The sequence below is a fragment of the Cololabis saira genome, chromosome 13 (assembly GCF_033807715.1).
Source record: "Cololabis saira isolate AMF1-May2022 chromosome 13, fColSai1.1, whole genome shotgun sequence".
NCBI lineage: Eukaryota > Metazoa > Chordata > Actinopteri > Beloniformes > Belonidae > Cololabis > Cololabis saira.
In genome coordinates, this window is record NC_084599.1 from 20085745 (window position 1) to 20110010 (window position 24266).

General features: G+C 39.9%; 1 protein-coding gene across 1 annotated transcript; it reads left to right on the forward strand.

Moving 5' to 3' along the window:
- The first annotated feature begins 136 nt into the window (after positions 1-136).
- Positions 137-24266, forward strand: LOC133458369 (guanine nucleotide-binding protein subunit alpha-11-like). The gene is made up of 8 exons (XM_061738179.1): positions 137-437; positions 2479-2646; positions 10421-10605; positions 10986-11140; positions 14768-14896; positions 15767-15896; positions 18033-18186; positions 21806-24266. The coding sequence occupies exons 2-8, from the start codon at positions 2496-2498 to the stop codon at positions 22009-22011; spliced, it is 1110 nt and encodes a 369-aa protein (XP_061594163.1). The 5' UTR covers positions 137-437; positions 2479-2495; the 3' UTR covers positions 22012-24266.

Below are 24266 nucleotides of genomic sequence, written 5' to 3' on the forward strand. Positions count from 1 at the left end.
TTTCAAGGCGGTGTCGTTAACATCCGGCGCTGCTGCGGTGCTTGTCTGCGCTCTGCCGCGGCGGCGCCCTGAGCGCATTCCAGCTGAAGGCTGATTTATGGTTCCGCGTTACACCAACGCCTACGCCGTAGGTTACGCCGTAACCCTACGGCGTGGGCTCTGCGTCGATTTAACGCGGAACCATAATTCAGGCTTGAGCGTGCAGCGGGGCGGCAGCGCATTCCTGCTCGCTGCGGTAAACGCTCCCGATCCGCAGGTTGTGCGGGGGGGAGACTGCACTGGACTGGACCGAGTTACCAACTCAAATCAGCGGGCTGAATGACGGCAGCTGTTGGCCGCTAGCCGCAGGTGGACCTGGAGCTCTACGGGAAATGGACCGTGAAAAGCACCAGAGTGTGTACCTGTTCCGTCTTCAGGGAGTTTGACACTGATTGGAGGTAAGGGTCCGTCTCTCTGAGTGTGGAGCCAAAACTCAGTTTAGAGAAAGTTTTCAGCAGCCGGATTTGATGAGAGAATACTCTCCTCCGGAGATAGAGTTGAAGACTTGATACTGAGCTCCTGCTCCTCTGTTAAACTCAAGTTTAAACACGTACTCTCTGTGTGTAGTACAAGCAGGGTTGCCACCTTTCAGAAATAGAAATAAGGGACGCCCTGATTTCAGCAGCGCAGGAGCAAAAAAAAAGCCCCAAAACTTCTAAACTGAATAAAAATGTGTTTATTTTATATGAAAAAACTAAATGCTTTGATTTAAAGTTTAAAGTGCTTTAATAGCATTGAACTTGACTGTACAGACAGACAACCATACTAGCAACTGAAATATCCTCCTATGCTATGTATGTCCACATCAGCCCAGATGTATAATATAGCCTACAGGTGAAGAATATGGTGTAAAAGTTAATTTATTTCAATAATTCAACTAGAATATGGTGTAAAAGTTAATTTATTTCAATAATTCAACTAGAATATGGTGTAAAAGTTAATTTATTTCAATAATTCAACTAGAATATGGTATAAAAGTTAACTTATTTCAATAATTCAACTAGAATATGGTGTAAAAGTTGATTTATTTCAATAATTCAACTAGAATATGGTGTAAAAGTTTAATTTATTTCAATAATTCAACTAGAATATGGTGTAAAAGTTAACTTATTTCAATAATTCAACTAGAATATGGTGTAAAAGTTAACTTATTTCAATAATTCAACTAGAATATGGTGTAAAGGTTCATTTATTTCAATAATTCATATTATTCATATTTCGTATTAGTTCAATACGGGACGCAACATTCTTTTCTCAAATAAAGGACAATTCCGTATTTTACGGGACGGGTGGCAACCCTAAGTACAAGGCAAGGCAAGTTTATTTGTATAGCACAATTCAACACAAGGTTATTCAAAGTGCTTTACATCAACATTAAAAACAACAAGACACAATTAAACAGTAAATAACAAATAAAATGATAAGAAAAGAGATAAAATAATAAAAAGCACAAGTTGTTAAAGAGTAAGGGCAGTAGAGTACCCCAAATAGATGAAATAAAATGATAAGAAAAGAGGTAAAATAATAAAAAGCACAAATTGTTAAAAAATAAGGGCAGTAGAGTACAGCAGGTAAGTATTTAATTTAAAGGAGCATGAGGCAAGAATAAAAAATGAGACTCATTAGCGCCACGACGACTGTCGGGGTTACTGCAGCCAACAGCGAAGCCGGCACGGGAGCGCGTGTGTAATCTCATGTGATTTTCAAATCAAGCACTAAATATGACTTACAATGTTATCTTACTTGGTCAGTAGGAAATGAGCCATGTCAGCATCTGTTTTCAGTTCCAATTCAAGTTGAAGCTGCCTCCATGACTCAAACGCGTATCCAATGTTTACTCGTGCGCCGCCGAGAACGCGCATGCAGCGTCATGTGACGTCACATCCGCAGGACAGCGCCGGAAATTCCGGTCACAATTGCAGCACATTTTGCAGCACACAGCCTGTTCAAGGCAACGGAGAGATACGCTAGAGGGCTCATTCTTTTGGGTTTGGAACGCTTCATCTGACATTATTACTAGAAAACCTAAAAAGTATACACATTTTTTTCATAAATCCTGCCTCATGCTCCTTTAAGAGTACGCTTCAGTAAACAGTAATGTTTTTAGGCCTGATTTAAAGGAGCTGACAGTTGGAGCAGACCTCAGGTCTACAGGAAGTTTGTTCCACCGGTGAGGAGCAGAATAACTGAACACTGCCTCACCTTGCTTGGTTCTGGTTCTTGGGAACCACAACAAACCAGATCCAGATGAACCTCAGGGGTCTGGGAGCTTCATTGGAACTAACAGATCAACATCAATAAATATTTCCAAGTGTGGTAAAATAAATCACGACAGGCCTGAATCATGAAAAGATCGGATGACATTTAAGGGAAACCTGAAACCCAGTTAAGTGCCAGTACTTATTGATCCATTGCAAATGACTATTGTGTTATTAATAGGTCGGTTCCAGCTGTCCATGGCGGGCTGCTGGCAGTGGTGTCGCCGCACCTGCGTGTGCTGTCTGAGCGAAGAGGAGAAGAAGACCATCGCTGTGGACAAGGAGATCAAGAGGATTCTGAAACAACAGAAGAAGAAGGAGAGAAGGGAGATAAAAATCCTCCTGCTGGGTCAGTAACACACACACACACACACACACACACACACACACACACACACACACACACACACACACACACACACACACACACAGTGTATAAAAACTATTACATGTCCATTAATCCACCACACAAGCAATTTATATCGATGGTGGGTCTGGCTGTATCATATGGATGTATGTACAAGGCACACAGTTATTTATGACATTACATTTTTCTTTTGCAGTAAATTGCTGTCTTTGGTTTTCGGACAAAACAAGAGTTTTAGAGAGACGGCGCTGGTCTTTGAGTACTGTGATGGGCCGGATTTATCGACTGAACAAATTTCCGGTGATGGAAAATAATTAAACTAACTTTATTAACATGGGAGGTCAAGAAAGATGCACTTTTCAGTGAAGAAAAAAAACGAATATGAAACCCAGAAAGAATGCACGATTTTACAAAATCATTCAAACGCCTATATTTACTTACAGTAGCACTATGACTAAAATAAATCAAGATGCTGAAACTGGGAAGCATTGTCATCTATTTCTTTTAACAACACACTAGAAAAACATTGAGGTGAAGGGCTTTCCCAGCCCACTTGACATCATATTTCAGTTGCTCAAGAGGTCAGAGCCACCTTTTATTGTTTTGTTTTTCTTTTTGTTGAATAAGGAGACACATGGTTTTAGTAGACTACAGGTCTGCTCTGACGCCAGCTATTTTATATTAAGATCTTGCCTGGAAAAAGATCTCACCTCCAAATCATTAATATCACGTTCAGCATTAATATTGCCTTCATAGATGTGCATATCACTTAATGTAACATGCACTAATGATGGATGTCAGATTCATATTTGTTAAACAGCACAACTTTCCTCTTTGCCTGATTCCATCTTCCCGAGAACGTGTTGTTGTTCCTTCTTTTCTTTCCTTTTCGTCCATGGCCTTTGTGGTTGCTGCATTGAACTGGTGATGGTTTCCCAGATTGTTCCTGAACCCCTTTATTGATTTCCACAACAGGATCATGTCTTTAATTCAGTGTCATTTTAAAGCCCTCATGTCCTTGCCATTCAGTAAAGGTTTTCAGCTTTTTATAGGTTTCTACAGGTTCTCTGAATTCTCTAAATCCTTTAAAGATGTATGTATCATTGTTTATTCTTTTAAAATGTCTGATCTCTGTCCAAGACATTATGTTACAGGATGGTGAACTTTCCCCTATCTTTGCAGAAAGCCTGTCCGGGAAGCTCTTTTCATACCCAGTTGATGACCTACCTGCTCTCAATTAATTGAGTTTGTTCTGACATGTTCCAGCAGCTGTTTTCGTGTAGCACTATGCACATTTTTACCTTGCTGTTGTTTTATTGTGAAAGATTGGCGTCCCTTTCGACAGCATTTGTCAGTCCTGGTCTTCAGATCTCACAGCACTACATGTTTTAGATGTTTTCCTGCTCCAACACCTCTGGATCAAATACACGGGTCACCTCATCAGTTTGTCATCAAGGTCATTTAATGACCCAGTAATTTGTGTGCTGGACCAGGGAGACGTCTAAAAAATGTAGGGCGAAGATCCATGAGAACCAGGAATGACGGACAGTAGTCTAAAATGTAAACTGTGGCTCAATGTTCATGGAAAAAAAAAATATTACTCTATTAGAAGCATCATTTCAACTTATAAGTGATTAATATTTAATGAGTCTGACTTTTGTTTAGTCACATTTCGGGAAACTAAACGGATAACCAGACAATATGTGTCAGGATTAGGGGAAACCCTTAAGTAATACAGATATCTGCCAAACAAAAACATTGAATTATTGCCCAGTCTTATTGCCTGTATCAGTGTATGAAATGACAGAAAACAAATATGTATGAGGACAGGACTCCTCGGGTCAACATCCTCAGCATTTCATACAGCTCTTGTTCGGCCAATTATATAGCTGTTTTAGAAAATAGCTTGGGAAATTCCAGCAAAAATGTTCCACTGACAAGCAAGTTAAAGGAGACCTATTATGAAAAACACGTTTTCTCTTGCTTTAACATGTATAAAGTGGTCTCCCCTCAGCCTGGCAACTCAGAGAAGGAGGAAAGCAACCAAATTCTGCAGGGTCTGTACAGCCGCCCGAATGAGCCGTCCAGTGTGATGTGGCTTCTATGAGCCAATAAGATTCTGCTCCCATCGTTACGTAACGGCAGGAGCGATTTACATAGGTTGGCCTCCACACCCACAAATAACTCCGCTGGCCGGAGCTTCCGCCATTTTTTCGTAGCGGTGTATCGCGTCATTCAGGCAGCCAATCAGCTCATTATCATAGCCCCGCCCACTCAGAATCCTGCATAGATAATGAGGTTAGAGAATGGGATGCTGAAGACATGGCTCAGAGGCTGAATTTCTAATTTATTTAGCAAAGGCCTGTTTAAAATAGGTATTAGATGCCATAATAGGTCCCCTTTAAGAGATTTAGTTGTCTTCTCGCAGGTAGCTGAAGTGGATAAACTGATCCTCTTGATAAGTTTGAGCGTTATTGCAGTGTGTGTTCTTCTCCGTGCTTTGTTAAACAATATACAAACACAAAACCTGGACACATGTGTGTTGCACATTTTCTTTCCCGCTGACTTTAATATCGGAGGCCGAAATATGGCATCTAAACATCTGCAGCATCTGGTTCTCAAGCAACCCTCACTTAGGCCGTTCTTCTGTTGTGGTCTACCAGATTTCCTTCATGGGGATTGTCGTCACATGACTGAAACTGAAAAGGCTGACAAATGATATTGATGTTATCTGCCAATGAGCGGCTAAATCATTTCACAACACTCTCTCAATGGGATGCATTTATTTACAAGATAATCTGATCATATTTTTCACTAACATCAGTTGCAGTTGTTTGAATTATAGACTTTTATTTTAAAATAAAATTAGTGATAGAAGCTGCATAGAATCTGTATGTTATAAATGATGTATTTGATTAAAGTTGACTCTTTTATTTACAGGAAGAATTGAACATGCTCAGAATCAAATTCATTTCTTGTAAACAGAAGAAGATTATTTGTGATTTTAATTTGTCATTATTTGTTAGTTTTCAGGGTTCAGGTTCAGTTTTTTTTTACTTCTTTTTGCTGTCTGTTTTTAGGAGGAAATGAGGTTATCTGGAGAGCTGTGAAACGTATGGAAATTGTGAACCTCTAAAATCATCAGCCAATAGATGCTAAATAGAGTGTTGACTACATGAAAGAAAGATTAATCCAGATATTGTATCTGTATCCATCGTTGACAAATTTCTTGCATACACATTTCTGAAAGAGTTGGGATGATGTATAAAAAGGTAATTAGAAAAAAAACTGAATGGTTTACAAATCATTTACTTGTATGATTCTGTAATAGTCATTATTTAGACACAGGAACATATCTGAAACAGCTGTCAATATTATTTATTTAAAAAACAAAACAAAAAAATGTAATTAATAGCATAGGACAACCAGAGGTGGACAGAGTACTCGACCCCAGTACTTGAGTAAGAGTACAAATACTACTGGTCAAAATTTACTCCGTTACAAGTAAAAGTAGCTCAGTCAAAATATTACTCGAGTAAGAGTAGAAAAGTACTTGCTTTTAAAGGTACTTAAGTATCCAAAAGTAAATGCTTTTAAATTTACTTTAAGTAAAAGTAAGAGTAAGAGTACATTTCTTATTTTTCCACATCAGTAAATTACTATATTTCATTCATTCATTATCTTACCCGCTTTATCCCTTGCGGGGTCACGGGGGTCTGCTGGAGCCTATCCCAGCTCATTTCAGGTGAGAGGCAATGAATAAATTACTATATTTTTTCTAAATTAATTTAAGGATCTTTTAACTCTTGTTTCTGAGAATTAACTCTTTGAAACCAGCTGCACTGATGTGCTGCTTTTAGAACCACAATGTTATATAAAACCTGCAGAAACACCAAAAACAAATCAAATGAATGGGATCATAAGAGGACAGCAGATGATGCAGAGTTTATTAACAATCATGAACTGAAACAAAATGAACCTGCACCATCCAACTAAGTCTGGATCCCCCTCAGGGGGAGGCTTGACGTATTTCCGCTTTACGTACATCCCAGTGGAGAGCGTGCACTGTGATAGGTCTCCTCCTTTGACAAAAACAGCTTGTGTCCAATAGGATTTTAGGGAAGAAGAAAAAAGAGCAGACCTGAAAGTAACGAGTACTTTTCAGCCTTCCTAGAAATTTACTCGAGTAAAAGTAAAAATATTTGTCTTGGAAATGTATTCAAGTAAGAGTAATAAGTACCAAAGAAATCTAATACTCAAGTAAAGTACAAATCCTCTGGATATGTACTTAAGTACAGTACTCAAGTAAATTTACTCCGTTACTGTCCACCACTGAGGACAACTGTGCCTCATCTGTAGTCGAGCTCATTTTCCAAATTCAAATCTCTCTTTGAAAATTGTGGACGCCTCATCCTCCAGGCTGAAGAGAAAAGGGCCCACGTGTCTGGTTATCAGCACGCAGTTAATATGGCAGCTCACCGATGGTATACGTTGCATGCAACTTGAACATTTGTCACGGCACCATTGAGCAGTTGAGCAGTCTGCATGGGAATTGGAGCAACAAATGCTGCGGTGTAACTCATGACTGGTAGAATAGCGTATGAGCACATCTCACCAGTACTTCCTTCCCTTCACTGGCTTCCTGTCAGAGTTCGCATTGATTTCGAAATCTGACTGATGACCTTCAAAGCCTGACGCAGCCTTGGCCCGACTTACATCTCAGAGTTGTTGATCTCGTATGAGCCCTCCCGACCACTAGAGCCACAGATGGTGCTCTTCTACACATCCCCTGATAAGTTTGACTGAAAGAGACATCAGGCTTCTTCTATTAGAAAGTATGCAACTCTTTGCTTTCCTGATAGCTTCAAATCTCTTCTTAAAATGGTACTTCTTTGTAGGGTCGTTGGTATCGTCTGATATTCTATTATGGCCAAGCCTGTCTCCATTGTGTCCTCTTTTTGGGTTAGTCATTTTTGAGTTTGTTGGTAGGGGTGTTGTATACTTGTTCTTTCTGTATTTTTTTTTATCTATTGAAGAGAATTCTCCCCTAGAATTTCTTTGTATTTTATTGTTTTTGCTGCCATTTGAAGTTTCTTCACTGGTTTTAATTCTCCTCTGCCATGTTAAGCACAAGTTTAGAGAAGCACTGTATAAACATAGTTTTATTATTATTACTTATATGCTGACACGTGTTTCATGTTTCAACAACACGATGCAAAATCACACCTTGCATTTACTATGACAGCCCGTCTCTGTAATTCAAGAGTCCATGTGCCATACTGGTCCGGCTGCTGCCCCGACCTGTGCTTTCTGAAAATATTAGCTTCATTAAGTCAAGAAACTTAAAGGATGCCCCACACCAGTTAAGAAGTAATATCCAGGCTAGAATGGGGAAAAAACTGTTGCTCTCTGATTATAAACAACGTTGTTACCAGTGATTACAAAGTGTTGACGGAGAAGCAATGCCATAACAACTGAAGAAAACTGGGCTCCATCCTTGTGAGATGCTGGCAGTGTATTTTAATACACTGTGTCTCTGTGATGTTGTTGTTATGCCGGTGAGATTTTATTAACTATAAAGCTGAGTTTTTAGTAGTCGTGTTGTGTATCCAGTCAGTAACACTGAGATGACTGGACCTGATCTGAAAGCACCTCTAGCCCTGCACGTCAATGATTTCTTTTTCTCAATGTTTATTGAAAACATTCATGAAATTCATTAATATGTCATTCTTGGCACATCTAAAAGTAGCAGTTTTCAGTATTGACACATAATTGTACAATTAACTCTTTTATTTAATAAGCTTCAGAGCTTTAATTGTTTTTAATGTTACTAAGACATTGGTGTTGATACAAGAACAACCGGCAAAATGTGATGTGGTCTTATTCTGTTACTGAAATGCAGACAAAGGAATATAACGGAGAAAGACATTCGTTGGCTGATGATAAATCTTCATTAGATCTTTTGCAGTCAGTTCCTATTTTTAAAGGATTGGGGAAAATTCAGCTTTTATAATTAATCCAAATAGTAGGTGTTTTTGTTTTGTGGGAGGAAATTGGAGCATCCTGGGAAAAACCCACGCAAACACGGGGAGAGAGGCGTTTCTGTGAGCCTGTTCCCTTAAAAGAAGATGAAAAGAAAAAGAAGAGTTAGTTTCTATCCTCATCCAATTTCTCTTTTTTTTCGTTGTGGAGTTTTTTTTCTTCTCATTGATTGTTTTCTCCTCCCCCCTTCAAATTCTTCTACCTCTGCAGTTTATCCATTTATTTCTCAAGTTAAAGCTGTGATTTCAACAATCTAATCTGGCTTCAGTGTTTTACTCACTTTTTTTCTTGTTTTCCTCCATTATTATGTTGGATTGCCCCATTAGAGTTTTCAAGACGTTGTTCTCTCCCAGTTGTTTCTAGTCGGCCTCTTCATTTTTTAGTTGCCACTGCAGTTTCTTCTTGTGTCTTGCTCACCTTGGATTTATCAGTTTCCAAGGTTTCACAATCAGCACGAGGGCCACACAAGTGGTATAGGAACTATCGGAGAGTGCTGAAGCTGTTATGGATGAAAACAGCTGGGAGTGAGCCGCTCGGTGGTGCAGTGGGTTAACCAAGCGGCTCATATACTGAGGCTACAGTCCTCCTGCAGTGGTCGCAGTTTAGAATCCCGGCCTGAGCACCTTTTGCTGCATGTCATCTCTATTCTCTCTCTCTACCCCCTTCCTGTCTGCAACTTGAATAAAGGGCCACTAGAGCCACAAAAAAACCCGAGCTTGGACCAGGCAGAGGACTCACAGTGGCAAAGACCCGTAGCCAGTTTTCATCCTGTAAGAACCAAACCTCCTGGACCATCAGACAGTTTAGGAGCTCAGCCCTTTCAGTCATGGTGAGACGGATGACTTCCTACAATAGCTGCCAGAGGGCTGGGATCTCAGGTTGACCCGGCTGTAGGGAGCCGTCATGATTTAGAGAGTGATTCAGAGTGCTGATCCAGACCTGTGTGTCGAGTGTAGCACTTGCCCAGGAATTCATTTCATTTCATTTCATTGTATTCTTTATTTCATTCAAAAAACAAAACAATTTAATACAAACACAAATACAAATGTTCCTAACTTATGAATGAAAAGGGAGCAGAAAGAAGAAGAATCTTATCTGATCTGCCCCTTTCACAAATAACATAAATTAAAAATAATAATAATAAAAAAAAACAACTAAGTGAATAAAAACAACTAAAATAAAATTAAAATAACATTAAATAAAATTACCACCGCCTACGGGTATGTCAATCAAACTCAACATTTTTCGTTATATTTCCTTAACATACAGGCTTTAATTGTTCTTTTGAATGTAATGTTTGATTTGCATTCTTTGTTTTCTTTGTTCAGATTGTTCCATAAATTGATTCCTTTCACAGAAACACAACGTTCCATCAATTTTGTCCTGCATCTTGGTTTTATAAAAATCTCTGTTCTTTTTAAGTTATACTTGCTTTTTCTTTTTTCAAATCTTTTCTGAATGTTGATTGGTAAAGTTTTTTTATGAGCTTTAAACATAATTTGCAGAATACTATGATTCTTATTCATCCCACACAACATCAGCACCATAGTGGTGAACTGCTTCCAGGACTTGGACACAAGCTCCTCATTTGAATGTTTAAAAGATGTTAACCCCTCAAGCCCTAATTTCTACTTGAATGCAAGCACAGTGAGAATGTATTCAGTGTAACACTGGATATTATGGTCTTTACTATCTCTGTCTTTTGTTTCTTTAGGAACAGGAGAGAGTGGAAAAACCACCTTCATAAGACAGATGAGAATCATCCACGGACGAGGCTTCTCAGAGGACGAAAGAAAGGCTTTTGCCAAATGTATCTTCCAAAACATCTTCACGGCCATTAAGGCCATGACCGGAGCCATGACCACCCTGAGAATCCCCTACGCCAACCCTGAGAATGAGGTAGGCTCATCTACTCTGTAGGCAGAGCTCAGCCAGCAAAAACACAAGCATGTAGTAGCCAGATAAACTGCTCATTCATAAAAATGTCTGTTGTCATCATATCATGGGTACTCAGATTCAGTAAGGAATTACGCCCTTATTTTGAAATCAGACATCAAGCATACTTACAGAAACGCCCTCACGAAACATTGCCGTCCAAGAACAGCTTGCATTGTCAACTTGAGCAGAGAGAGGCGGAGCAAAGTCGCATGAGTAAATAGGCGCAGAAGTTGTAACAGGGTGTGCTCCGTGGAGTTTAACAGACTTGTAACAGTCATTGTTTAGGTAAACATCACATATGCTTCAGTCTGTATCATGTCATTTTATTCTCTATTCTCCAGATGTTTGCCAAGTGGCTGCAGGATGTAAACATGGTGCAGGTCACCCAGTTGGAGAGAGGATACGTCGAAGCGATCCGCCGCCTCTGGGCAGACCCAGGAATACGGATCTGTTACAGCCGCCGTTGCGAGTACCAGCTCCTGGACTCCACCGAGTAGTGAGTAGCTGTGCTCCTCTGGGAGGCAAAGCTGTGCCACACCCTGTAGAGGCTCAGAATCAGAGGGTGTCACATGATGAACCGGTGTCACGACAGCTCTATTAAAATACTCCTGCAGGAAGGTGCTTTTCAGCGTGAAAGAAAAAAAAAGAAGGGTCATACCTTGAAAACAACTCTTTCAGATTATGAGGCCCAAGCCTAATCAACAAAGCATGACGTGTGAAAGCACCTGAATACTTCCCTTGACTAGGTATATACTCCACTTTGTTTACTGGTGCCGGCTCTCTTTGCCTGACAACGCTCTGTCTGAGGACTGTCAGGGCAGCCTCGACAAAGCCCCAAGCTTGTCCCATCTGTCACCTGCTTTGGTGTTTAACTGTAGAAAGGCAGCTAACAATTGTTGTAAACGTGCTGGCAAGGACTTCTGATGCATGGCTTTACCCTTTCATCTGGTATGACCTTAAATTGTCACTTGCCCCCCCCACACACCTTTTTGAAATGTGCCGAAGCAGAGTAAGCAGTAAGTGTGTCCTCGACAGTGGTTCTGCATTAAATAATGACAAATATGAAAAGCATTTATTGCTGTTTTTCTGACATGTACCTCATGGCACTCTGCTGTAGACACTGACACAGATCTCTCAGGCTGTGGTGCCAAAAAGGGGGGGTAGAGGAGACGGATTCTAGTGGCCCATGATTGAGGGGGACCCAGAGAGGATCCTAATGATGATGAAACGATAATTCCGAAAAAATAATGACATTAAAGGGAAAGTTCGGTTTTTTACAACCTGGACCTTATTTCTGGCATGTTTTATGGTTGTATACTCACCCAGAGGTGTTTGGTGTCATTTGGAGTCCTTCGGAAGATATTAGGAGTTTTTTTGCGAGCCTCTTCTCCATATAACGGTAGCGCATGGGGGCACCCGCGGGACACAGACGATGCAGCGTCTAAATAACACATGATTGCCGCGAAACTCGTTCATTTCTTTTATGAATCACTAGATCTGCTTCCAGGACCTGTTGTAACATTGTGGGCCTGTCTGTGTATTAAATAAATCAGTTTGTAAACAAGACCTCTGAACTCATGACGTCATCTCTGTGCGCGCACTCTGTCCTCCGTTCAGTGAGCTCTTCAGCCGTATACTCTGGCTCAAAACGGTAAGGACGTCCATCATATTCAAAGTCGTCGTCCACATACTCAGAATTTGACAAATATGTTTCAAATAACTAACAGTAAACTAACAGTAGCGAACTCCAGCTGTACACAGAGCTGCGTCTGGGACGCGCGCACAGAGATGACGTCATGAGTTCAGAGGTCTTGTTTACAAACGGATTTATTTATTACACAGACAACCCCGGATGTAGACAACAGGTCCTGGAAGCAGATCTAGTGATTCATAAAAGAAATGAAGAGTTTCGCGGCAATCATGTGTTATTTAGACGCTGCATCGTCTGTGTCCCGCGGTGCCCTATGCGCTACCGTTATATGGAGAAGCGGCTCGCAAAAAAACTCCTAATATCTTCCGAAGGACTCCAAATGACACCAAACACCTCTGGGTGAGTATACAACCATAAAAAATGCCAGAAATAAGGTCCAGGTTGTAAAAAACCGAACTTTCCCTTTAAGTTATCAACTAACATATAATCACAAATATTTTATTTTCAATGTCCTGGTAACAATAACTTAACTCGTTTTGGAAACATCAACGCCCCCCGCTCTATTTATGTAAAATGGTTCAGTCAGACTGGATCAGCCACAGGTATCGCACCAGCGGTTTGTCAGACAGTATTCAGAGAGCTCAGTTCTTCCCCTACTGTACATTTCACAAATATGGTAATGATAGTCTATAATACCATTAAAATGCACAATTGTATGTAAAATAGCATCAAAACAATTCGCTGCTGTGTTCGCGCCCTGTAAAGATTATTTTACTGGGGCCCAAAATCCCTAGCGGCGCCACTCCTCTCAGGTAAAGGCATCATCTCGATGGCAAAACTCTTGTGTACGTCTCTGCATCAACGATACCTTCACACACACGTCACCCATGGCATTGGCATTGATGCACAGAGACTGGCTTTTGAACCTTGATGTTTCTCATTTTTTGGCTTGTCTAATGTCTTTTCTTTTTTTCTTAAAAAAAAAAGGATGAAACATAAATTCATCTGACCACAGAAAACATGCCAGTCTACTTCTGTCCATGTGAAATAAGCTCAAGCCCAAAGAAACCCGTCAGAGTGTTTGGGTAGATTGAAGTTTGAATCCTTTCAAGTCAGGTTATTTTCCTGCATGTAGCAGTGAGCTGTGATCAGTCAGGAGGGCTTTCCACGTCTGCTGCCACGGTCGTGATTTATTGGCAGTTTCTAAGGCAGCAATACAGGTTCCTGCCTGGAACTGTTTCATTAGATTCCACCAGGATTCATAAATGTTATTTTATTTTTGTTCATTATTATCCACTGTAGATGATAAAAGACATAGAATTACTAATTTTGAATTAGGATTTCTTTAAATTAATGGTGTTTTCTGGTAGAGTTTGGCAAGAAAAAAAACTCTCTTACACTTACGTCTTCCTTTACCTCTTTTTCTCATTTTTTTTTGAAAGGGCTTGCTAGCATTAAATTCAGGTTTTGTTTAAATTCTCTTGAAATTGCTAAAAAATCCTTTTTGTTGTCCTTTTAACGGTCAAAATAAATGGTCACATTTACTTAGAAGTGGCAGATTTGAGTTTTTAATGCATTTTAAAAATTTCTTATCTGAAAATAATAACTTTCTAACCACTGTTTTAGTTTTCCTGATTTTTGTGGGATGATAGTTTTAAATATGTTTCAGCTCATTTTCATACTTTTTAATTGTATCATCAATTCAGTCACTTTTTTTGTCCCAGCTACACAGACACGTCATTGAATCTGTCTTTTTTTTTATACTATATACTATATTATTTTTGTGCTTAGAATAAACCTGAGAGAGAGACCTCATTTGAACCAACGGGTGTTTTATGGATTAACTGAATATAAACACAAATAGTTTTTTTTGTTTATTTTTGAAAGAATCTTTGTTGATTGTTTTGAGACTAATTACATCATTTGAAATTAAGACAAAGCCTTTAAATGTGACAGTGCAGCGTTACCCTCACATTTGGTTTTGGGGATTTTATTTCTTATTCACCGTGTAACGTACAGCAGGAGTAAGGCTGATGCTGAAGGTGAAGCAGGTATCTGAACAAAGCCGAGGTTCAGTTTGCCTGTGTTGTCTCTCTTCTCTTTGCCGTTCTGTCCCGTGTTTACCCGGCAGCTCAATCATTGCGCTGTGCACATGATAAGGGACGGCCAGTCAACATTAGCTAACAACAGCTTGTATCAACACAGGCCATAAAGCCATCATCTGCCAACAGGCCCATGTGGACTCTGTCCAACTCTTTATACTTTTAATCACAGATTATTTTTTTTGTCATCATTAATTCATCATAGTAATTGTGTCAGTTTAGTTTGTTTTCTTCACCTGAGGCGAGATGTAAAGTAAACAAAGGCAATATGTTTTAATAGAAGTCTCCTTTAGGGTCAGACAATTTTATTATTTTTTTTTTTTTTCACTGTTGTGAAACTTTCTTTTCTTCCCTCCTTTCTCTCTTTCAGCTACATGAGTAATTTGGATCGCGTCTCAGCCCAGGACTACATCCCCACAGAACAGGACGTGCTGCGAGTTCGATTCCCCACTACGGGCATCCACGACTATGCCTTCACCATCAAGACCATCACGTTAAGGTGCCCAATCCTTCCATGATCGACCTCTCCCAGAGATAAATCCAATACAGACTCTGTTCACGCCGCTGTGGAAGAACAGCACTATTGACTCTTGTCTGCTCACAGTACTCTCACATTTCTGACAAAGCTCCTGCTAAGAAAGTGAGTTGTCACTGTGTGTTTTATACTGACCTGCAACTGAATGATTGTGTTCCAAACTGAAAGGACACATTCAGTAAGTCTGGTCATAACCATGCCTGCCATTTTTTTTGTTTTATATTTTTATGACTCACCAAGTTTAGGAACAAGAGGAGGAGGTGTTTTTCTTCCTGCTATGAAAGTGTGTCTCATTTGAGGAGTGACAGGTTGTCAGTGTGCGGAACATCTTCTCTTCACTTCCAGCTTGATAACGCCTGTGGGTCCGGAAAAATGATGATATATGCAAACATTTTTTTATATAGTTTTTCAAAGTTTTGCCTGTCATACAAATGTATTCTGCATTATCTAGCCTAATTTTTTATTTGAGTGTACTTCTATCCATCATGAGTGAACAGTTGATAAACTGAAGTGATGCTACACTTTCAAAAAGTTGTCATTTAACTCATAGTAATCACTTCAATTTGAATGTGATGTAAAAAAAACAAAACAGAAAATGTTTTATTTTCCTCTCGAGTCTCATTTACCGCTTTGTAAATGTTATTTTCTGTATATAGCGCAATTTAACAACAAACAGCTTGTACATACACAAGTCTGTGTACATAAAAAACTTCTTTGCTTCTTTGCTATGAATCAATTCCCTTCAAGGAAGCCCTTTAACGATACATTATTTTCTGTTTCTTTTTTCCCCCCAAAATGTCTTCCCCCTCTCTTACTTCCCTTGGTCCTGAGAAGGATTGTAGATGTCGGCGGTCAGAAGTCGGAACGTCGGAAGTGGATCCACTGCTTTGAAAACGTCACGTCTCTAATCTTCCTGGCCTCCCTGAGCGAGTACGACCAGGTTCTGGAGGAGAGAGAGACCATCGTAAGAGAACTTGTGTTCCCTGTGTTCCTTCACTCTGTCCACTTCTGATGAAAAAAATCAGAGCAATAACAGTAACTATAGGCTAGATACAGCACAGCATGAGAGACAAAATATAACCAATCCAGACAGACCTCTAAAAATCGTTAAAATAACACTAACCACCATCCAAATTCATGTGTACTTAACAGGGGCTAAAAGTATCTGTACAAAGTGACATAATGTAAATATACCACTAATGTTTAATACTTGGATAAAAATCCGTAGAAGTCACGACCTGCCTGGAGTCTTGAGCTCACGGACACGCCCCAACCCTGAGTTTACAACCTGGAGAAGTTTTGTCTTTAGTAACTGAAAATCACACACAATTAGGTTGAGATTCAATAATATTTTCAGCACTGGTCAAGCAGCTGCCAAATGCCAGCTCAGTCCCTGATATCAAGTCCAGACCTTTAATCTTCTTCATTTCTCTTGAAGTATTGGGGGAAGTGGAGCACACTTGGCTTATTTTATTTTTCAGTAAATAATACAAACAGTTTTGAGACCCTGAAACTGTAGGTGCTTTGACTAAAATGGCTGCCTAAATGGTAAATGCCTTATTTTTGTGAAATCTCCTAAATTAAAGTTGAAACTCTAAATTTTGATCACATCTTTTATTGTTTTATTTCAGGTCCCTTTTGGTGGTATATGAAGGCAAAAAAAACAAACAACTCTCATCAATGTCCAGATAGTTCTGCACCTAACTTGACATCACCAAATGATCCGGTCACAGCACAGTAAACACTTGCGTTTTTTCATGTTTTAAAGGTTTACTTTTTATTCTGTTAGGTGGGTTAACTTTAGTGCTAAATTTGAAGCTCTTGCTCGCTGTCTGAAAGAGTTTAGCATCTATCTGCTCAAGTGCAACGGCTGCTGTCAAACAAACGTACTTAAACAACTGTATATTGGCGTTTTTGCATCATGACCATTTTAACTCTTTTGTACTGTTTACTGTATGTTCCTCTGGTTGATTGCAAAAGTAGAAATTTGAGTTGGAAGGACAAAGTCAAGGCACGAGTTCCATGTTTTTAATGGCCAGCTTGTTGGAAGTGGTTCAACGTTACCAAATTTCTGAAAGAAAAAGAAAAGTCAAAGTGGCTCCTCATTATTTTCACACAACATTCCAGTTAAATGCAGTAAAACAGAATAATCTGGCTTGCAACTGAGAGTTGCGACTGAGCACACTGCATGTAACAACAAGAGAGAAAAAGACTTTAGTGTTGTGATTATTTTCACTAAATGGGTCATATAAGTAAACAAAAACTTAAACCCAGACTCAAATGATCAAATTCATGGGAACTTTAAAAATCCCTCTCCAATTTCCTTCATACGTATGAATTTTGAAAGTTTGACCTCAATGTTCCAGTCTCTTTTACATCTGTCATGGGAGTGTGCTTTAATTTCCATGTCCCCTAAATATGATTATTTTTGCATATCTTTCTAAGCCTCCCAGTTTTAGAACATCTTATGAGCTTTGCAGAAGATTTTTTTCCTGAAAATCTGTGACGTGAACTAACTGTGAAAAATTAACTTGAAGTATTTCATTCTGATCTCAATAAGCATAAAAAAAATATCTAAAAATCACGCTATTAAACAATATCTTTTTTCATGTCATAGCTTTCATGAATGAATAATTAAAGATACAAGACACAGACACAGACTGTCTCCAGTAATTTCATCCTTCCACCAGCAGGTCTCACTCTTGTACAAGACATCCTCTCTCCTCCTCCGTCCCCTCAGCCCACATTCGCTCTCTTCTTCCCTCCCATCCTGTCACTAAGCCGTTTATCTCTCCCAGACAGTTTTTGGTCTATCAACCTTGTCAGCGGTCGGCGTGCTACAGGGCTCCCCCATAATCTCCCCTTCATCCCCTCATAAAAAGACATCTTCCACTCGTTTCATCACTAGCTGACCAAAATGCCTCGATATTATAACTCGTGTTTTTTCTACTTTTGAATGAAAATGATCCCTGAAAATTTAACTTGTGTAATATCGTTTATCTCTATTAAGAAAAAAAAAACAACTCGTGTTATCCATGTTGAGGCTGAAAAAAGTGCTGCCGCCTCCAGGAAAAATATTTGACTCTGTCTCTTTTCTCAGAACCGCATGGAAGAGAGTCTGGCTCTGTTCTACACCACCATCCATTCTCCCTGGTTCCTCAACACCTCCATCATCCTCTTCCTCAACAAGACTGATATCCTGGCTGACAAGGTCCAAACATCTGACCTGAAGAAATACTTCCCCGGTTTCACAGGTTCGCTTCTTTTCTTTGTTTTTAAACATGAAAGGCAGGTAATAGCTGGGGAACACTTGCAAGTTTAAACAGTCAGTTTAGTAAATGAGAGTAACATTTTGATGAGTTATTTAGCTGACTGTTTGCAAAAATTGCTAGAATATCGAGTAGAGGTGTCATCATGCCGTCAACAGACCACATTTTTCAATTTCCACTATTTGGAATTTTAATTTGGATGCGGATCTAGAAAGTTTGGGACTGTGACACTAAGTTGACTTGTCTTTTCTAGAGAACAGTTTTAATCCTCAGTGATGAAATGCATTATTATTTTGAAAAATGAAACCAAACATGCCTTTGATCAAAGGAATAGAAAAAGCACCCAAACTATCAGTGCACAACTGTGAGTTAACGTCCGCCAGCTTGTTTTGGTCAAATAAGCATGGTTACATGTCTGGTTGGAGCTGCACTAAACAAGAGTTTAGCTTCTGCAACCTTTTCATTTTACTTTAACTTGCTCCAAATTTCATACACCACTTCGTGGGTACCAGTTAACATCCACTGGCACTCTGTGCTGAATTACCTTCTTGAAGGAGTTTAATGTTCATTTCCATTGTTTCAACTGACAGCTCTTGTCTCAAGGTCATGTTTTCTGTCAGTCAGCGAGGTACAACAGCTTGTAAGAGTCTGGCAGCACTCCTGGCTGTAGACTAATTAAGACTTTTAGATCTGTCAATGTTTTTGTTTTTGAAATATCTTTTTTATGACTGAGTGATCCCATCATATATGTTCTAGAAAAAAGTTCTAAAAGTGCTCTTGATTGCAGAAATTGTATTTTTGGAGCTGTTTTATAAGCTGTTGGCTGACAGCTGTTGACTAAAACTTTTTTTTTGTCATGAAACAAACCTCCAAAAACATCCTCCAACAATTCTAATTGCACATGTTTTGTCTGGGCTTATATAACTGTTCTACTTTAGTACACTTTCATTAACTCGCAGATTTTCGACGGCCAATACAAAGCAGATTCTTTAATTTCTAACTTTTTCAAGCTTTGACTTAACCCAAAAACATAGTTTTTAATCTGAGCTGCATCAGCGTCCAGTAAAAGGTCCACGTTGTTTTGCTGTCTGGTTCCTTGACAGTGGGATTCAATTTCTCTCTTTCTTTTTCTTTATGAGGCTATTTCTCACTCTTTCTTGTGGATTTATATCTCTCCTTGGTAGCAGGCACAGATAACAAGCATTCCCATCCCGATATACAACCTGGCCTGATTTACCTTTGTATTCTCCTGATAAATATAAAACGAAGTCCCAAAATGATGGAAATGAGCAGTGCTGTGAGTGTCTCCTCAGCATGCTGACTGACAGATCAGAGAACTATGAGGCAAACAGAGCTGACTTCAATTTAACCAAACCAAATGGCTTCGATGTGAAAACCCATCACAATAAACGCTAAATATGTCAGCTATATGCCAGCTGTGGAGTAAATTACAGACGAGTTTAAACCCTGCAAGTGAAATTCGCACGCTGGTCAAGAGTGTGTGTCGTCGGCATGCTATGAGAAACAAAAGTTTTAACTATTTTGAGCCAAGATTCAGAACAAAATGTTTTTGAGTTTATTTTGCTTAGCTTGTTTTGGGAAACTATTGCCAAACGGTTTGACGTTGATGAACCAGTGTGCAGCTTTGGCGAAAGCTTTCAGCAGAGGTTCAGACAACAAGCAGATTTTCCTGGTTGATTGTCATCAGCTACCACAGTTGCAGCCAGGTGCACTTGTTAGTGTTTATACATTTTTTTCCTCGTCACAGGCTGTACAGAATCGCACCCAGACACAAGGGTTGTGATATCATTTTGCCTCAGCCAATTTGTTTTTTGGGAATGTGACTTTATTATCACTCCCAGCAGCAGATGGTTTCAGAGTCACTGTGATTCCTGACTCTGAAGTGGAAATGTCCACAGATCAATCCCTCAGTCTTTCCCTCGTTCTTCTTCCCATCTTTCTTCTTTTTTCAGTTGTAAACAAGTTTCTTCAGCTATTCTCTGTGTTTAATGATGAGGCTTGCAGCCTTTATCTCTGCTGGTGTGAGAGACTGTAGTGTTGCCCTGTGCCCCCCACATCTCCACCACCACCACCCTCTCTCCCTCTGTTACCCTTGGCAACTACAGACAGATCATTTGCTTCCTGCAAGCCCCGCACCCCCACCCAAATACCCCCAGGTGTACTTGTGTGAGCTGTACGTATGTGCGGTCGGGGTTTGTTTAGTGGCTGGAAACGAACATTTGCAGATACGCGTGTGTATCTGCAGAGCACCCACCGTGCTTTACCACTGGCATTAGCGGGGAAAAATAATGACTCATACAGGGTCAGGCTCCTTAATGTCAATTTAACCCTAATGACCACTTGGAGTAGCTCTGACGACTGTTATTTGTTGGTAATGCTCCTGTGTGGAAACTGTGTGGTCTTTATTACCGCCACTGCATTTTAAGGACGCTGCTGTGAAGTTCCACTTGCTGTTTTTGAAAAGTGAGGTATGTCTAAAATCATTCAAAACAACGATATCATTTTCAATAAATAAATCCTGTCCGTGCTCAGAGATTTTTTTAAATGTCAGTTTTGCATCTCCACATCCAGAACTAATCTACACTCCTGTGAAATTTATGAGGCTTGAGTTGTTTAAGATGATGAAAATTGGCTTTCATTTGAAGTAGCTATGAGTTATCCCCCTGTGAGAAATCATGTACTGACTGGCTGGTCGGTCACCGTTCGGAGCAGGTCAAGCTGAAAATGACGGATCCTGCTCACCAGCCGAGCAATCAATACATCATGCTCTAGTATTAAAATACATAAAACTTGCCGTGTACATTTATAACTGGCTTTTCTGTCCAAACAAAGCTGTTCAGCTCAGTTTCTGTGCTTTACAAAGAAAAACATCACATCCTGTTCAAAACCTCATTAGTTTTGTGTTTTATAAGAACAGTGACCTGTTTCCCAAATCAAGTCGTTCTTATTCCTAAAACTGAGCAAACAGCAACTAAACAGATTTGTGCAAAAAGTGATGGACAACAAAGACCAGAAAAACGTCTTTGTCCCTCAGAGACAACGTGTAGTCCTCAAAAGCATTTGACAACCTTGGTTGAGAACATTTTTGAAAAGTTTGAGAAATATTTTGTTAATTTATTGCAGATGTAGTTATACATCTGTGGTAGTCAAATAACAAATAACTAGCTGTGCCTTTTTTTCCCAAACCATTGACAAAGTTGAGTCCCCCACCCCCCAATGTGGCAGCATCTTAAGGACGACAATGATGACACATGTCGCATAAAAAGGGGGAAAAAAAGTGTCCTGTCACTTTTGATTTCAATTTAAACTGTAACTTCTGTTTATCTAACAAAATAAACAGCTGGGAAATACTTTTCAGAGGTGGCAGGATTTAATTTCTTGCAAGACTACTTCAAGTGTCCACATCTCTAATTTCCTTGCTTGCTTTGGAGTACCATCCCTTTGAAAATATCTTTAATTTAATCTGATGGTTAATGTAAGACAGACATTTTCATGTTTATATTTTCTCCACCTTCAGTTCCCTTCATGTACATTTCCATCCATTTTCATCCCTCGTGTATCGTTCTTTTCCACCAACTTACAGGTAAGAGGCAAGACTCTGAGGACGCCAAGAATTACATCTTCAAGTTGTACGAGCAGCAGGCCATCAACCGGGACAAGAAGGACGAGTGGAAGACGCTGTACACACACTTCACCTGCGCCACAGACACCAGCAACATCCGCAGGGTCTTCAGCGACGTAAGGGACACGGTGCTGCTCAGGTCTCTCAGGGACTATGGAGTATTCTGAACTTCTGATGAGTTACTGCCAGAGGGAAAGTGATGGCTCTTGTCTCTATCTGGACAATTGACTTTTAAGAGTGAAAGCCACGATGAAGGCTGAGAAACTCTTTCTTTTTCAACCTAAAGAAAAGGACCCCTTTTTAAAATCTCGACACCCAAACCGCCACCTGCAGAACCGACCACCCAGACTTCCTCCTCCTCTGCTTCATTAGGTTTTAATGAAGAAGCAGGTGAAGCTGCAGGGTAATCTTCTCTCCACCATCCTCACTATCACTGCTCCACTCTCCTCCTCTGGAGTAGAAAATGTGATCTGGGGGGAGTGTGGGAGACAGCTTCTGTAGTCATCCACATGTTTCACAGTTGGCAGCATTTCTTCCAATTTGATTTTTTTCTAAGATGAAGAAGTGTTTGGGTCATGCAGTGCGTGCATTGATCCATAATTGAAGCAGAGGTCGAGACGCTGTGAAGTGCTGTGCAGCCATTAACTATGTAATGACTTTTAGAAGTGGAGATGGGGCCACACATGGGTGCTCCGCTGCAGTCAGACACATATTACAAATTTGGGGGTGTTTCCACCAGTTACAGATATTTATCGAAGAAGCTCACACTTTAAGAAAGTTTGAGATGGACGCTGTAATGGGCTGATGCAGTCTCTTTTTCTTTAATTAAGCCTTCTGATTCTTGATTCTCGAGGATATGTTCTTGTCAGCGTGCCGAAGTGTGTCATCCCATGCCAGACTGAAACAATCACAAAAACCCATCAGCAGGAGTCCGGCCACACACGGGCTGTTTCTGAGGAGTGCACATTTATCACAGTACAGGTTATGAGCTTAGCAGAAGTTAAGGGATGTATGGACATGACAAGCTTGTTGTTTGCTGTGCAATTAGTCACCATGTGCACTTATTAGACATAAAATGCTCCTCAGCCCCCAGCAAGCACTTCTGTGCCAGAGAACTGCTCTGTATTCCCACGTTAGCTAAGGAGACAGATGTAGTTGATTAACTAAACGACACAGTCTGTTAGGGAAAACTAACAATTATCCACAAACACATGTTGCTTTTTAGACTGGCTAGCTAATCTTTATTCTACCAGCAACATTTCCAAATATGGACAGAAGAGTTTTTCATGCTACTCCCATTGTCAAAGAAAAGTGCTTTTGAGGGACATCTGAAGCTCATGTGATGAAACTGCATCTACCTTCCATTTCATCTCAACATCTGTCCCATCTGTTGTGAGGAACGTCGTCTGTCATGTTTTGAAGCCAAAGTTGACATTTTGAGTGAAGAACAAGAAGATGTGCCTTTTGAAGCTGCTCAATCAGAGGAGGCCCTAGATGCTACAGTCACCCATCCTGCAAGAACTGAACTGAAGCTGACAAGTATATGATAAAGAGGAACTTGTGAACTGTAAAAGATGCAGAGAAATGAAGAGGAGCGCTGGAATAAAGATGAAGAACTGTGAATGAGCATGACATGTTCACTAAGGTTCTTTTTGGGGGGGGGGGTAATAAACATTCAAAACACAAACTGCCTTCTACACAAAACTGTCAGATAGCTGTAATTAATACTCTTTGTTGAAATCAATACCATGAATCAGACCACAGGTTTAAAGGTCAGCGAGTTAGTGAGGTGTGAGTCGTCATCTGAGACCACTTGGTTCAAACTGTGAGTTCTGCTGAACGTGGATGGTATTTTTTTGTTTGTTTGTTTTTAAAGAAACAGGCTGCTCCTCTCTGTTAAAGAGAAAAGGATCTTAATGTGGTTTCAGCAGGAGCTCGGCTTGCTGGCTGGAGAACGAAGTTTGACTAAAAACACGGACGTGTGCCTTGGTCCTCTGCGTGCGTCATTCAGCGATGAGTGGAAAGTCACATCAAAATTCATGATTGGAACTGGCCGGGACGTGAAGCTGAGGAGCTCACTGTGAGGGTTTGGGCTGCTGTGTTGTTCATACTTGTGTAAAATGGATTTAAACTACTGCTACTTGTTGCAATCAGATGTGGTACTGTAGATGATGCTTTCAAAGACGTGTTGAAGTCTCTATTCGTTTACTGATGACTGCTAGTTTTTATTCTTGTGCAATTACTGATTTAAAAAAAAAAAAAAAAGATTTTTAACTATAATATAGTCCGACAACAGAAAATTGTTGGTGTCAGGAAACTTCTTTCTTTTGGTAACATTGAAATAAATTGTGTAGACCTTGGTGTAGGAAGTGTGTAAAGAAAGAATAATATTTTTTCTAGTTAATAATATTAAAAATACTTG

Excerpts from the sequence above, each read along its gene's own strand:
- LOC133458369 (XM_061738179.1), top strand. The coding sequence starts at position 2,496 with ATGGCGGGCTGCTGGCAGTGGTGTCGCCGCACCTGCGTGTGCTGTCTG. Across the intron at positions 2,647-10,420 it reads GATAAAAATCCTCCTGCTGG|GAACAGGAGAGAGTGGAAAA; the intron begins GTCAGTAACACA and ends TTGTTTCTTTAG. Across the intron at positions 10,606-10,985 it reads ACGCCAACCCTGAGAATGAG|ATGTTTGCCAAGTGGCTGCA; the intron begins GTAGGCTCATCT and ends TCTATTCTCCAG.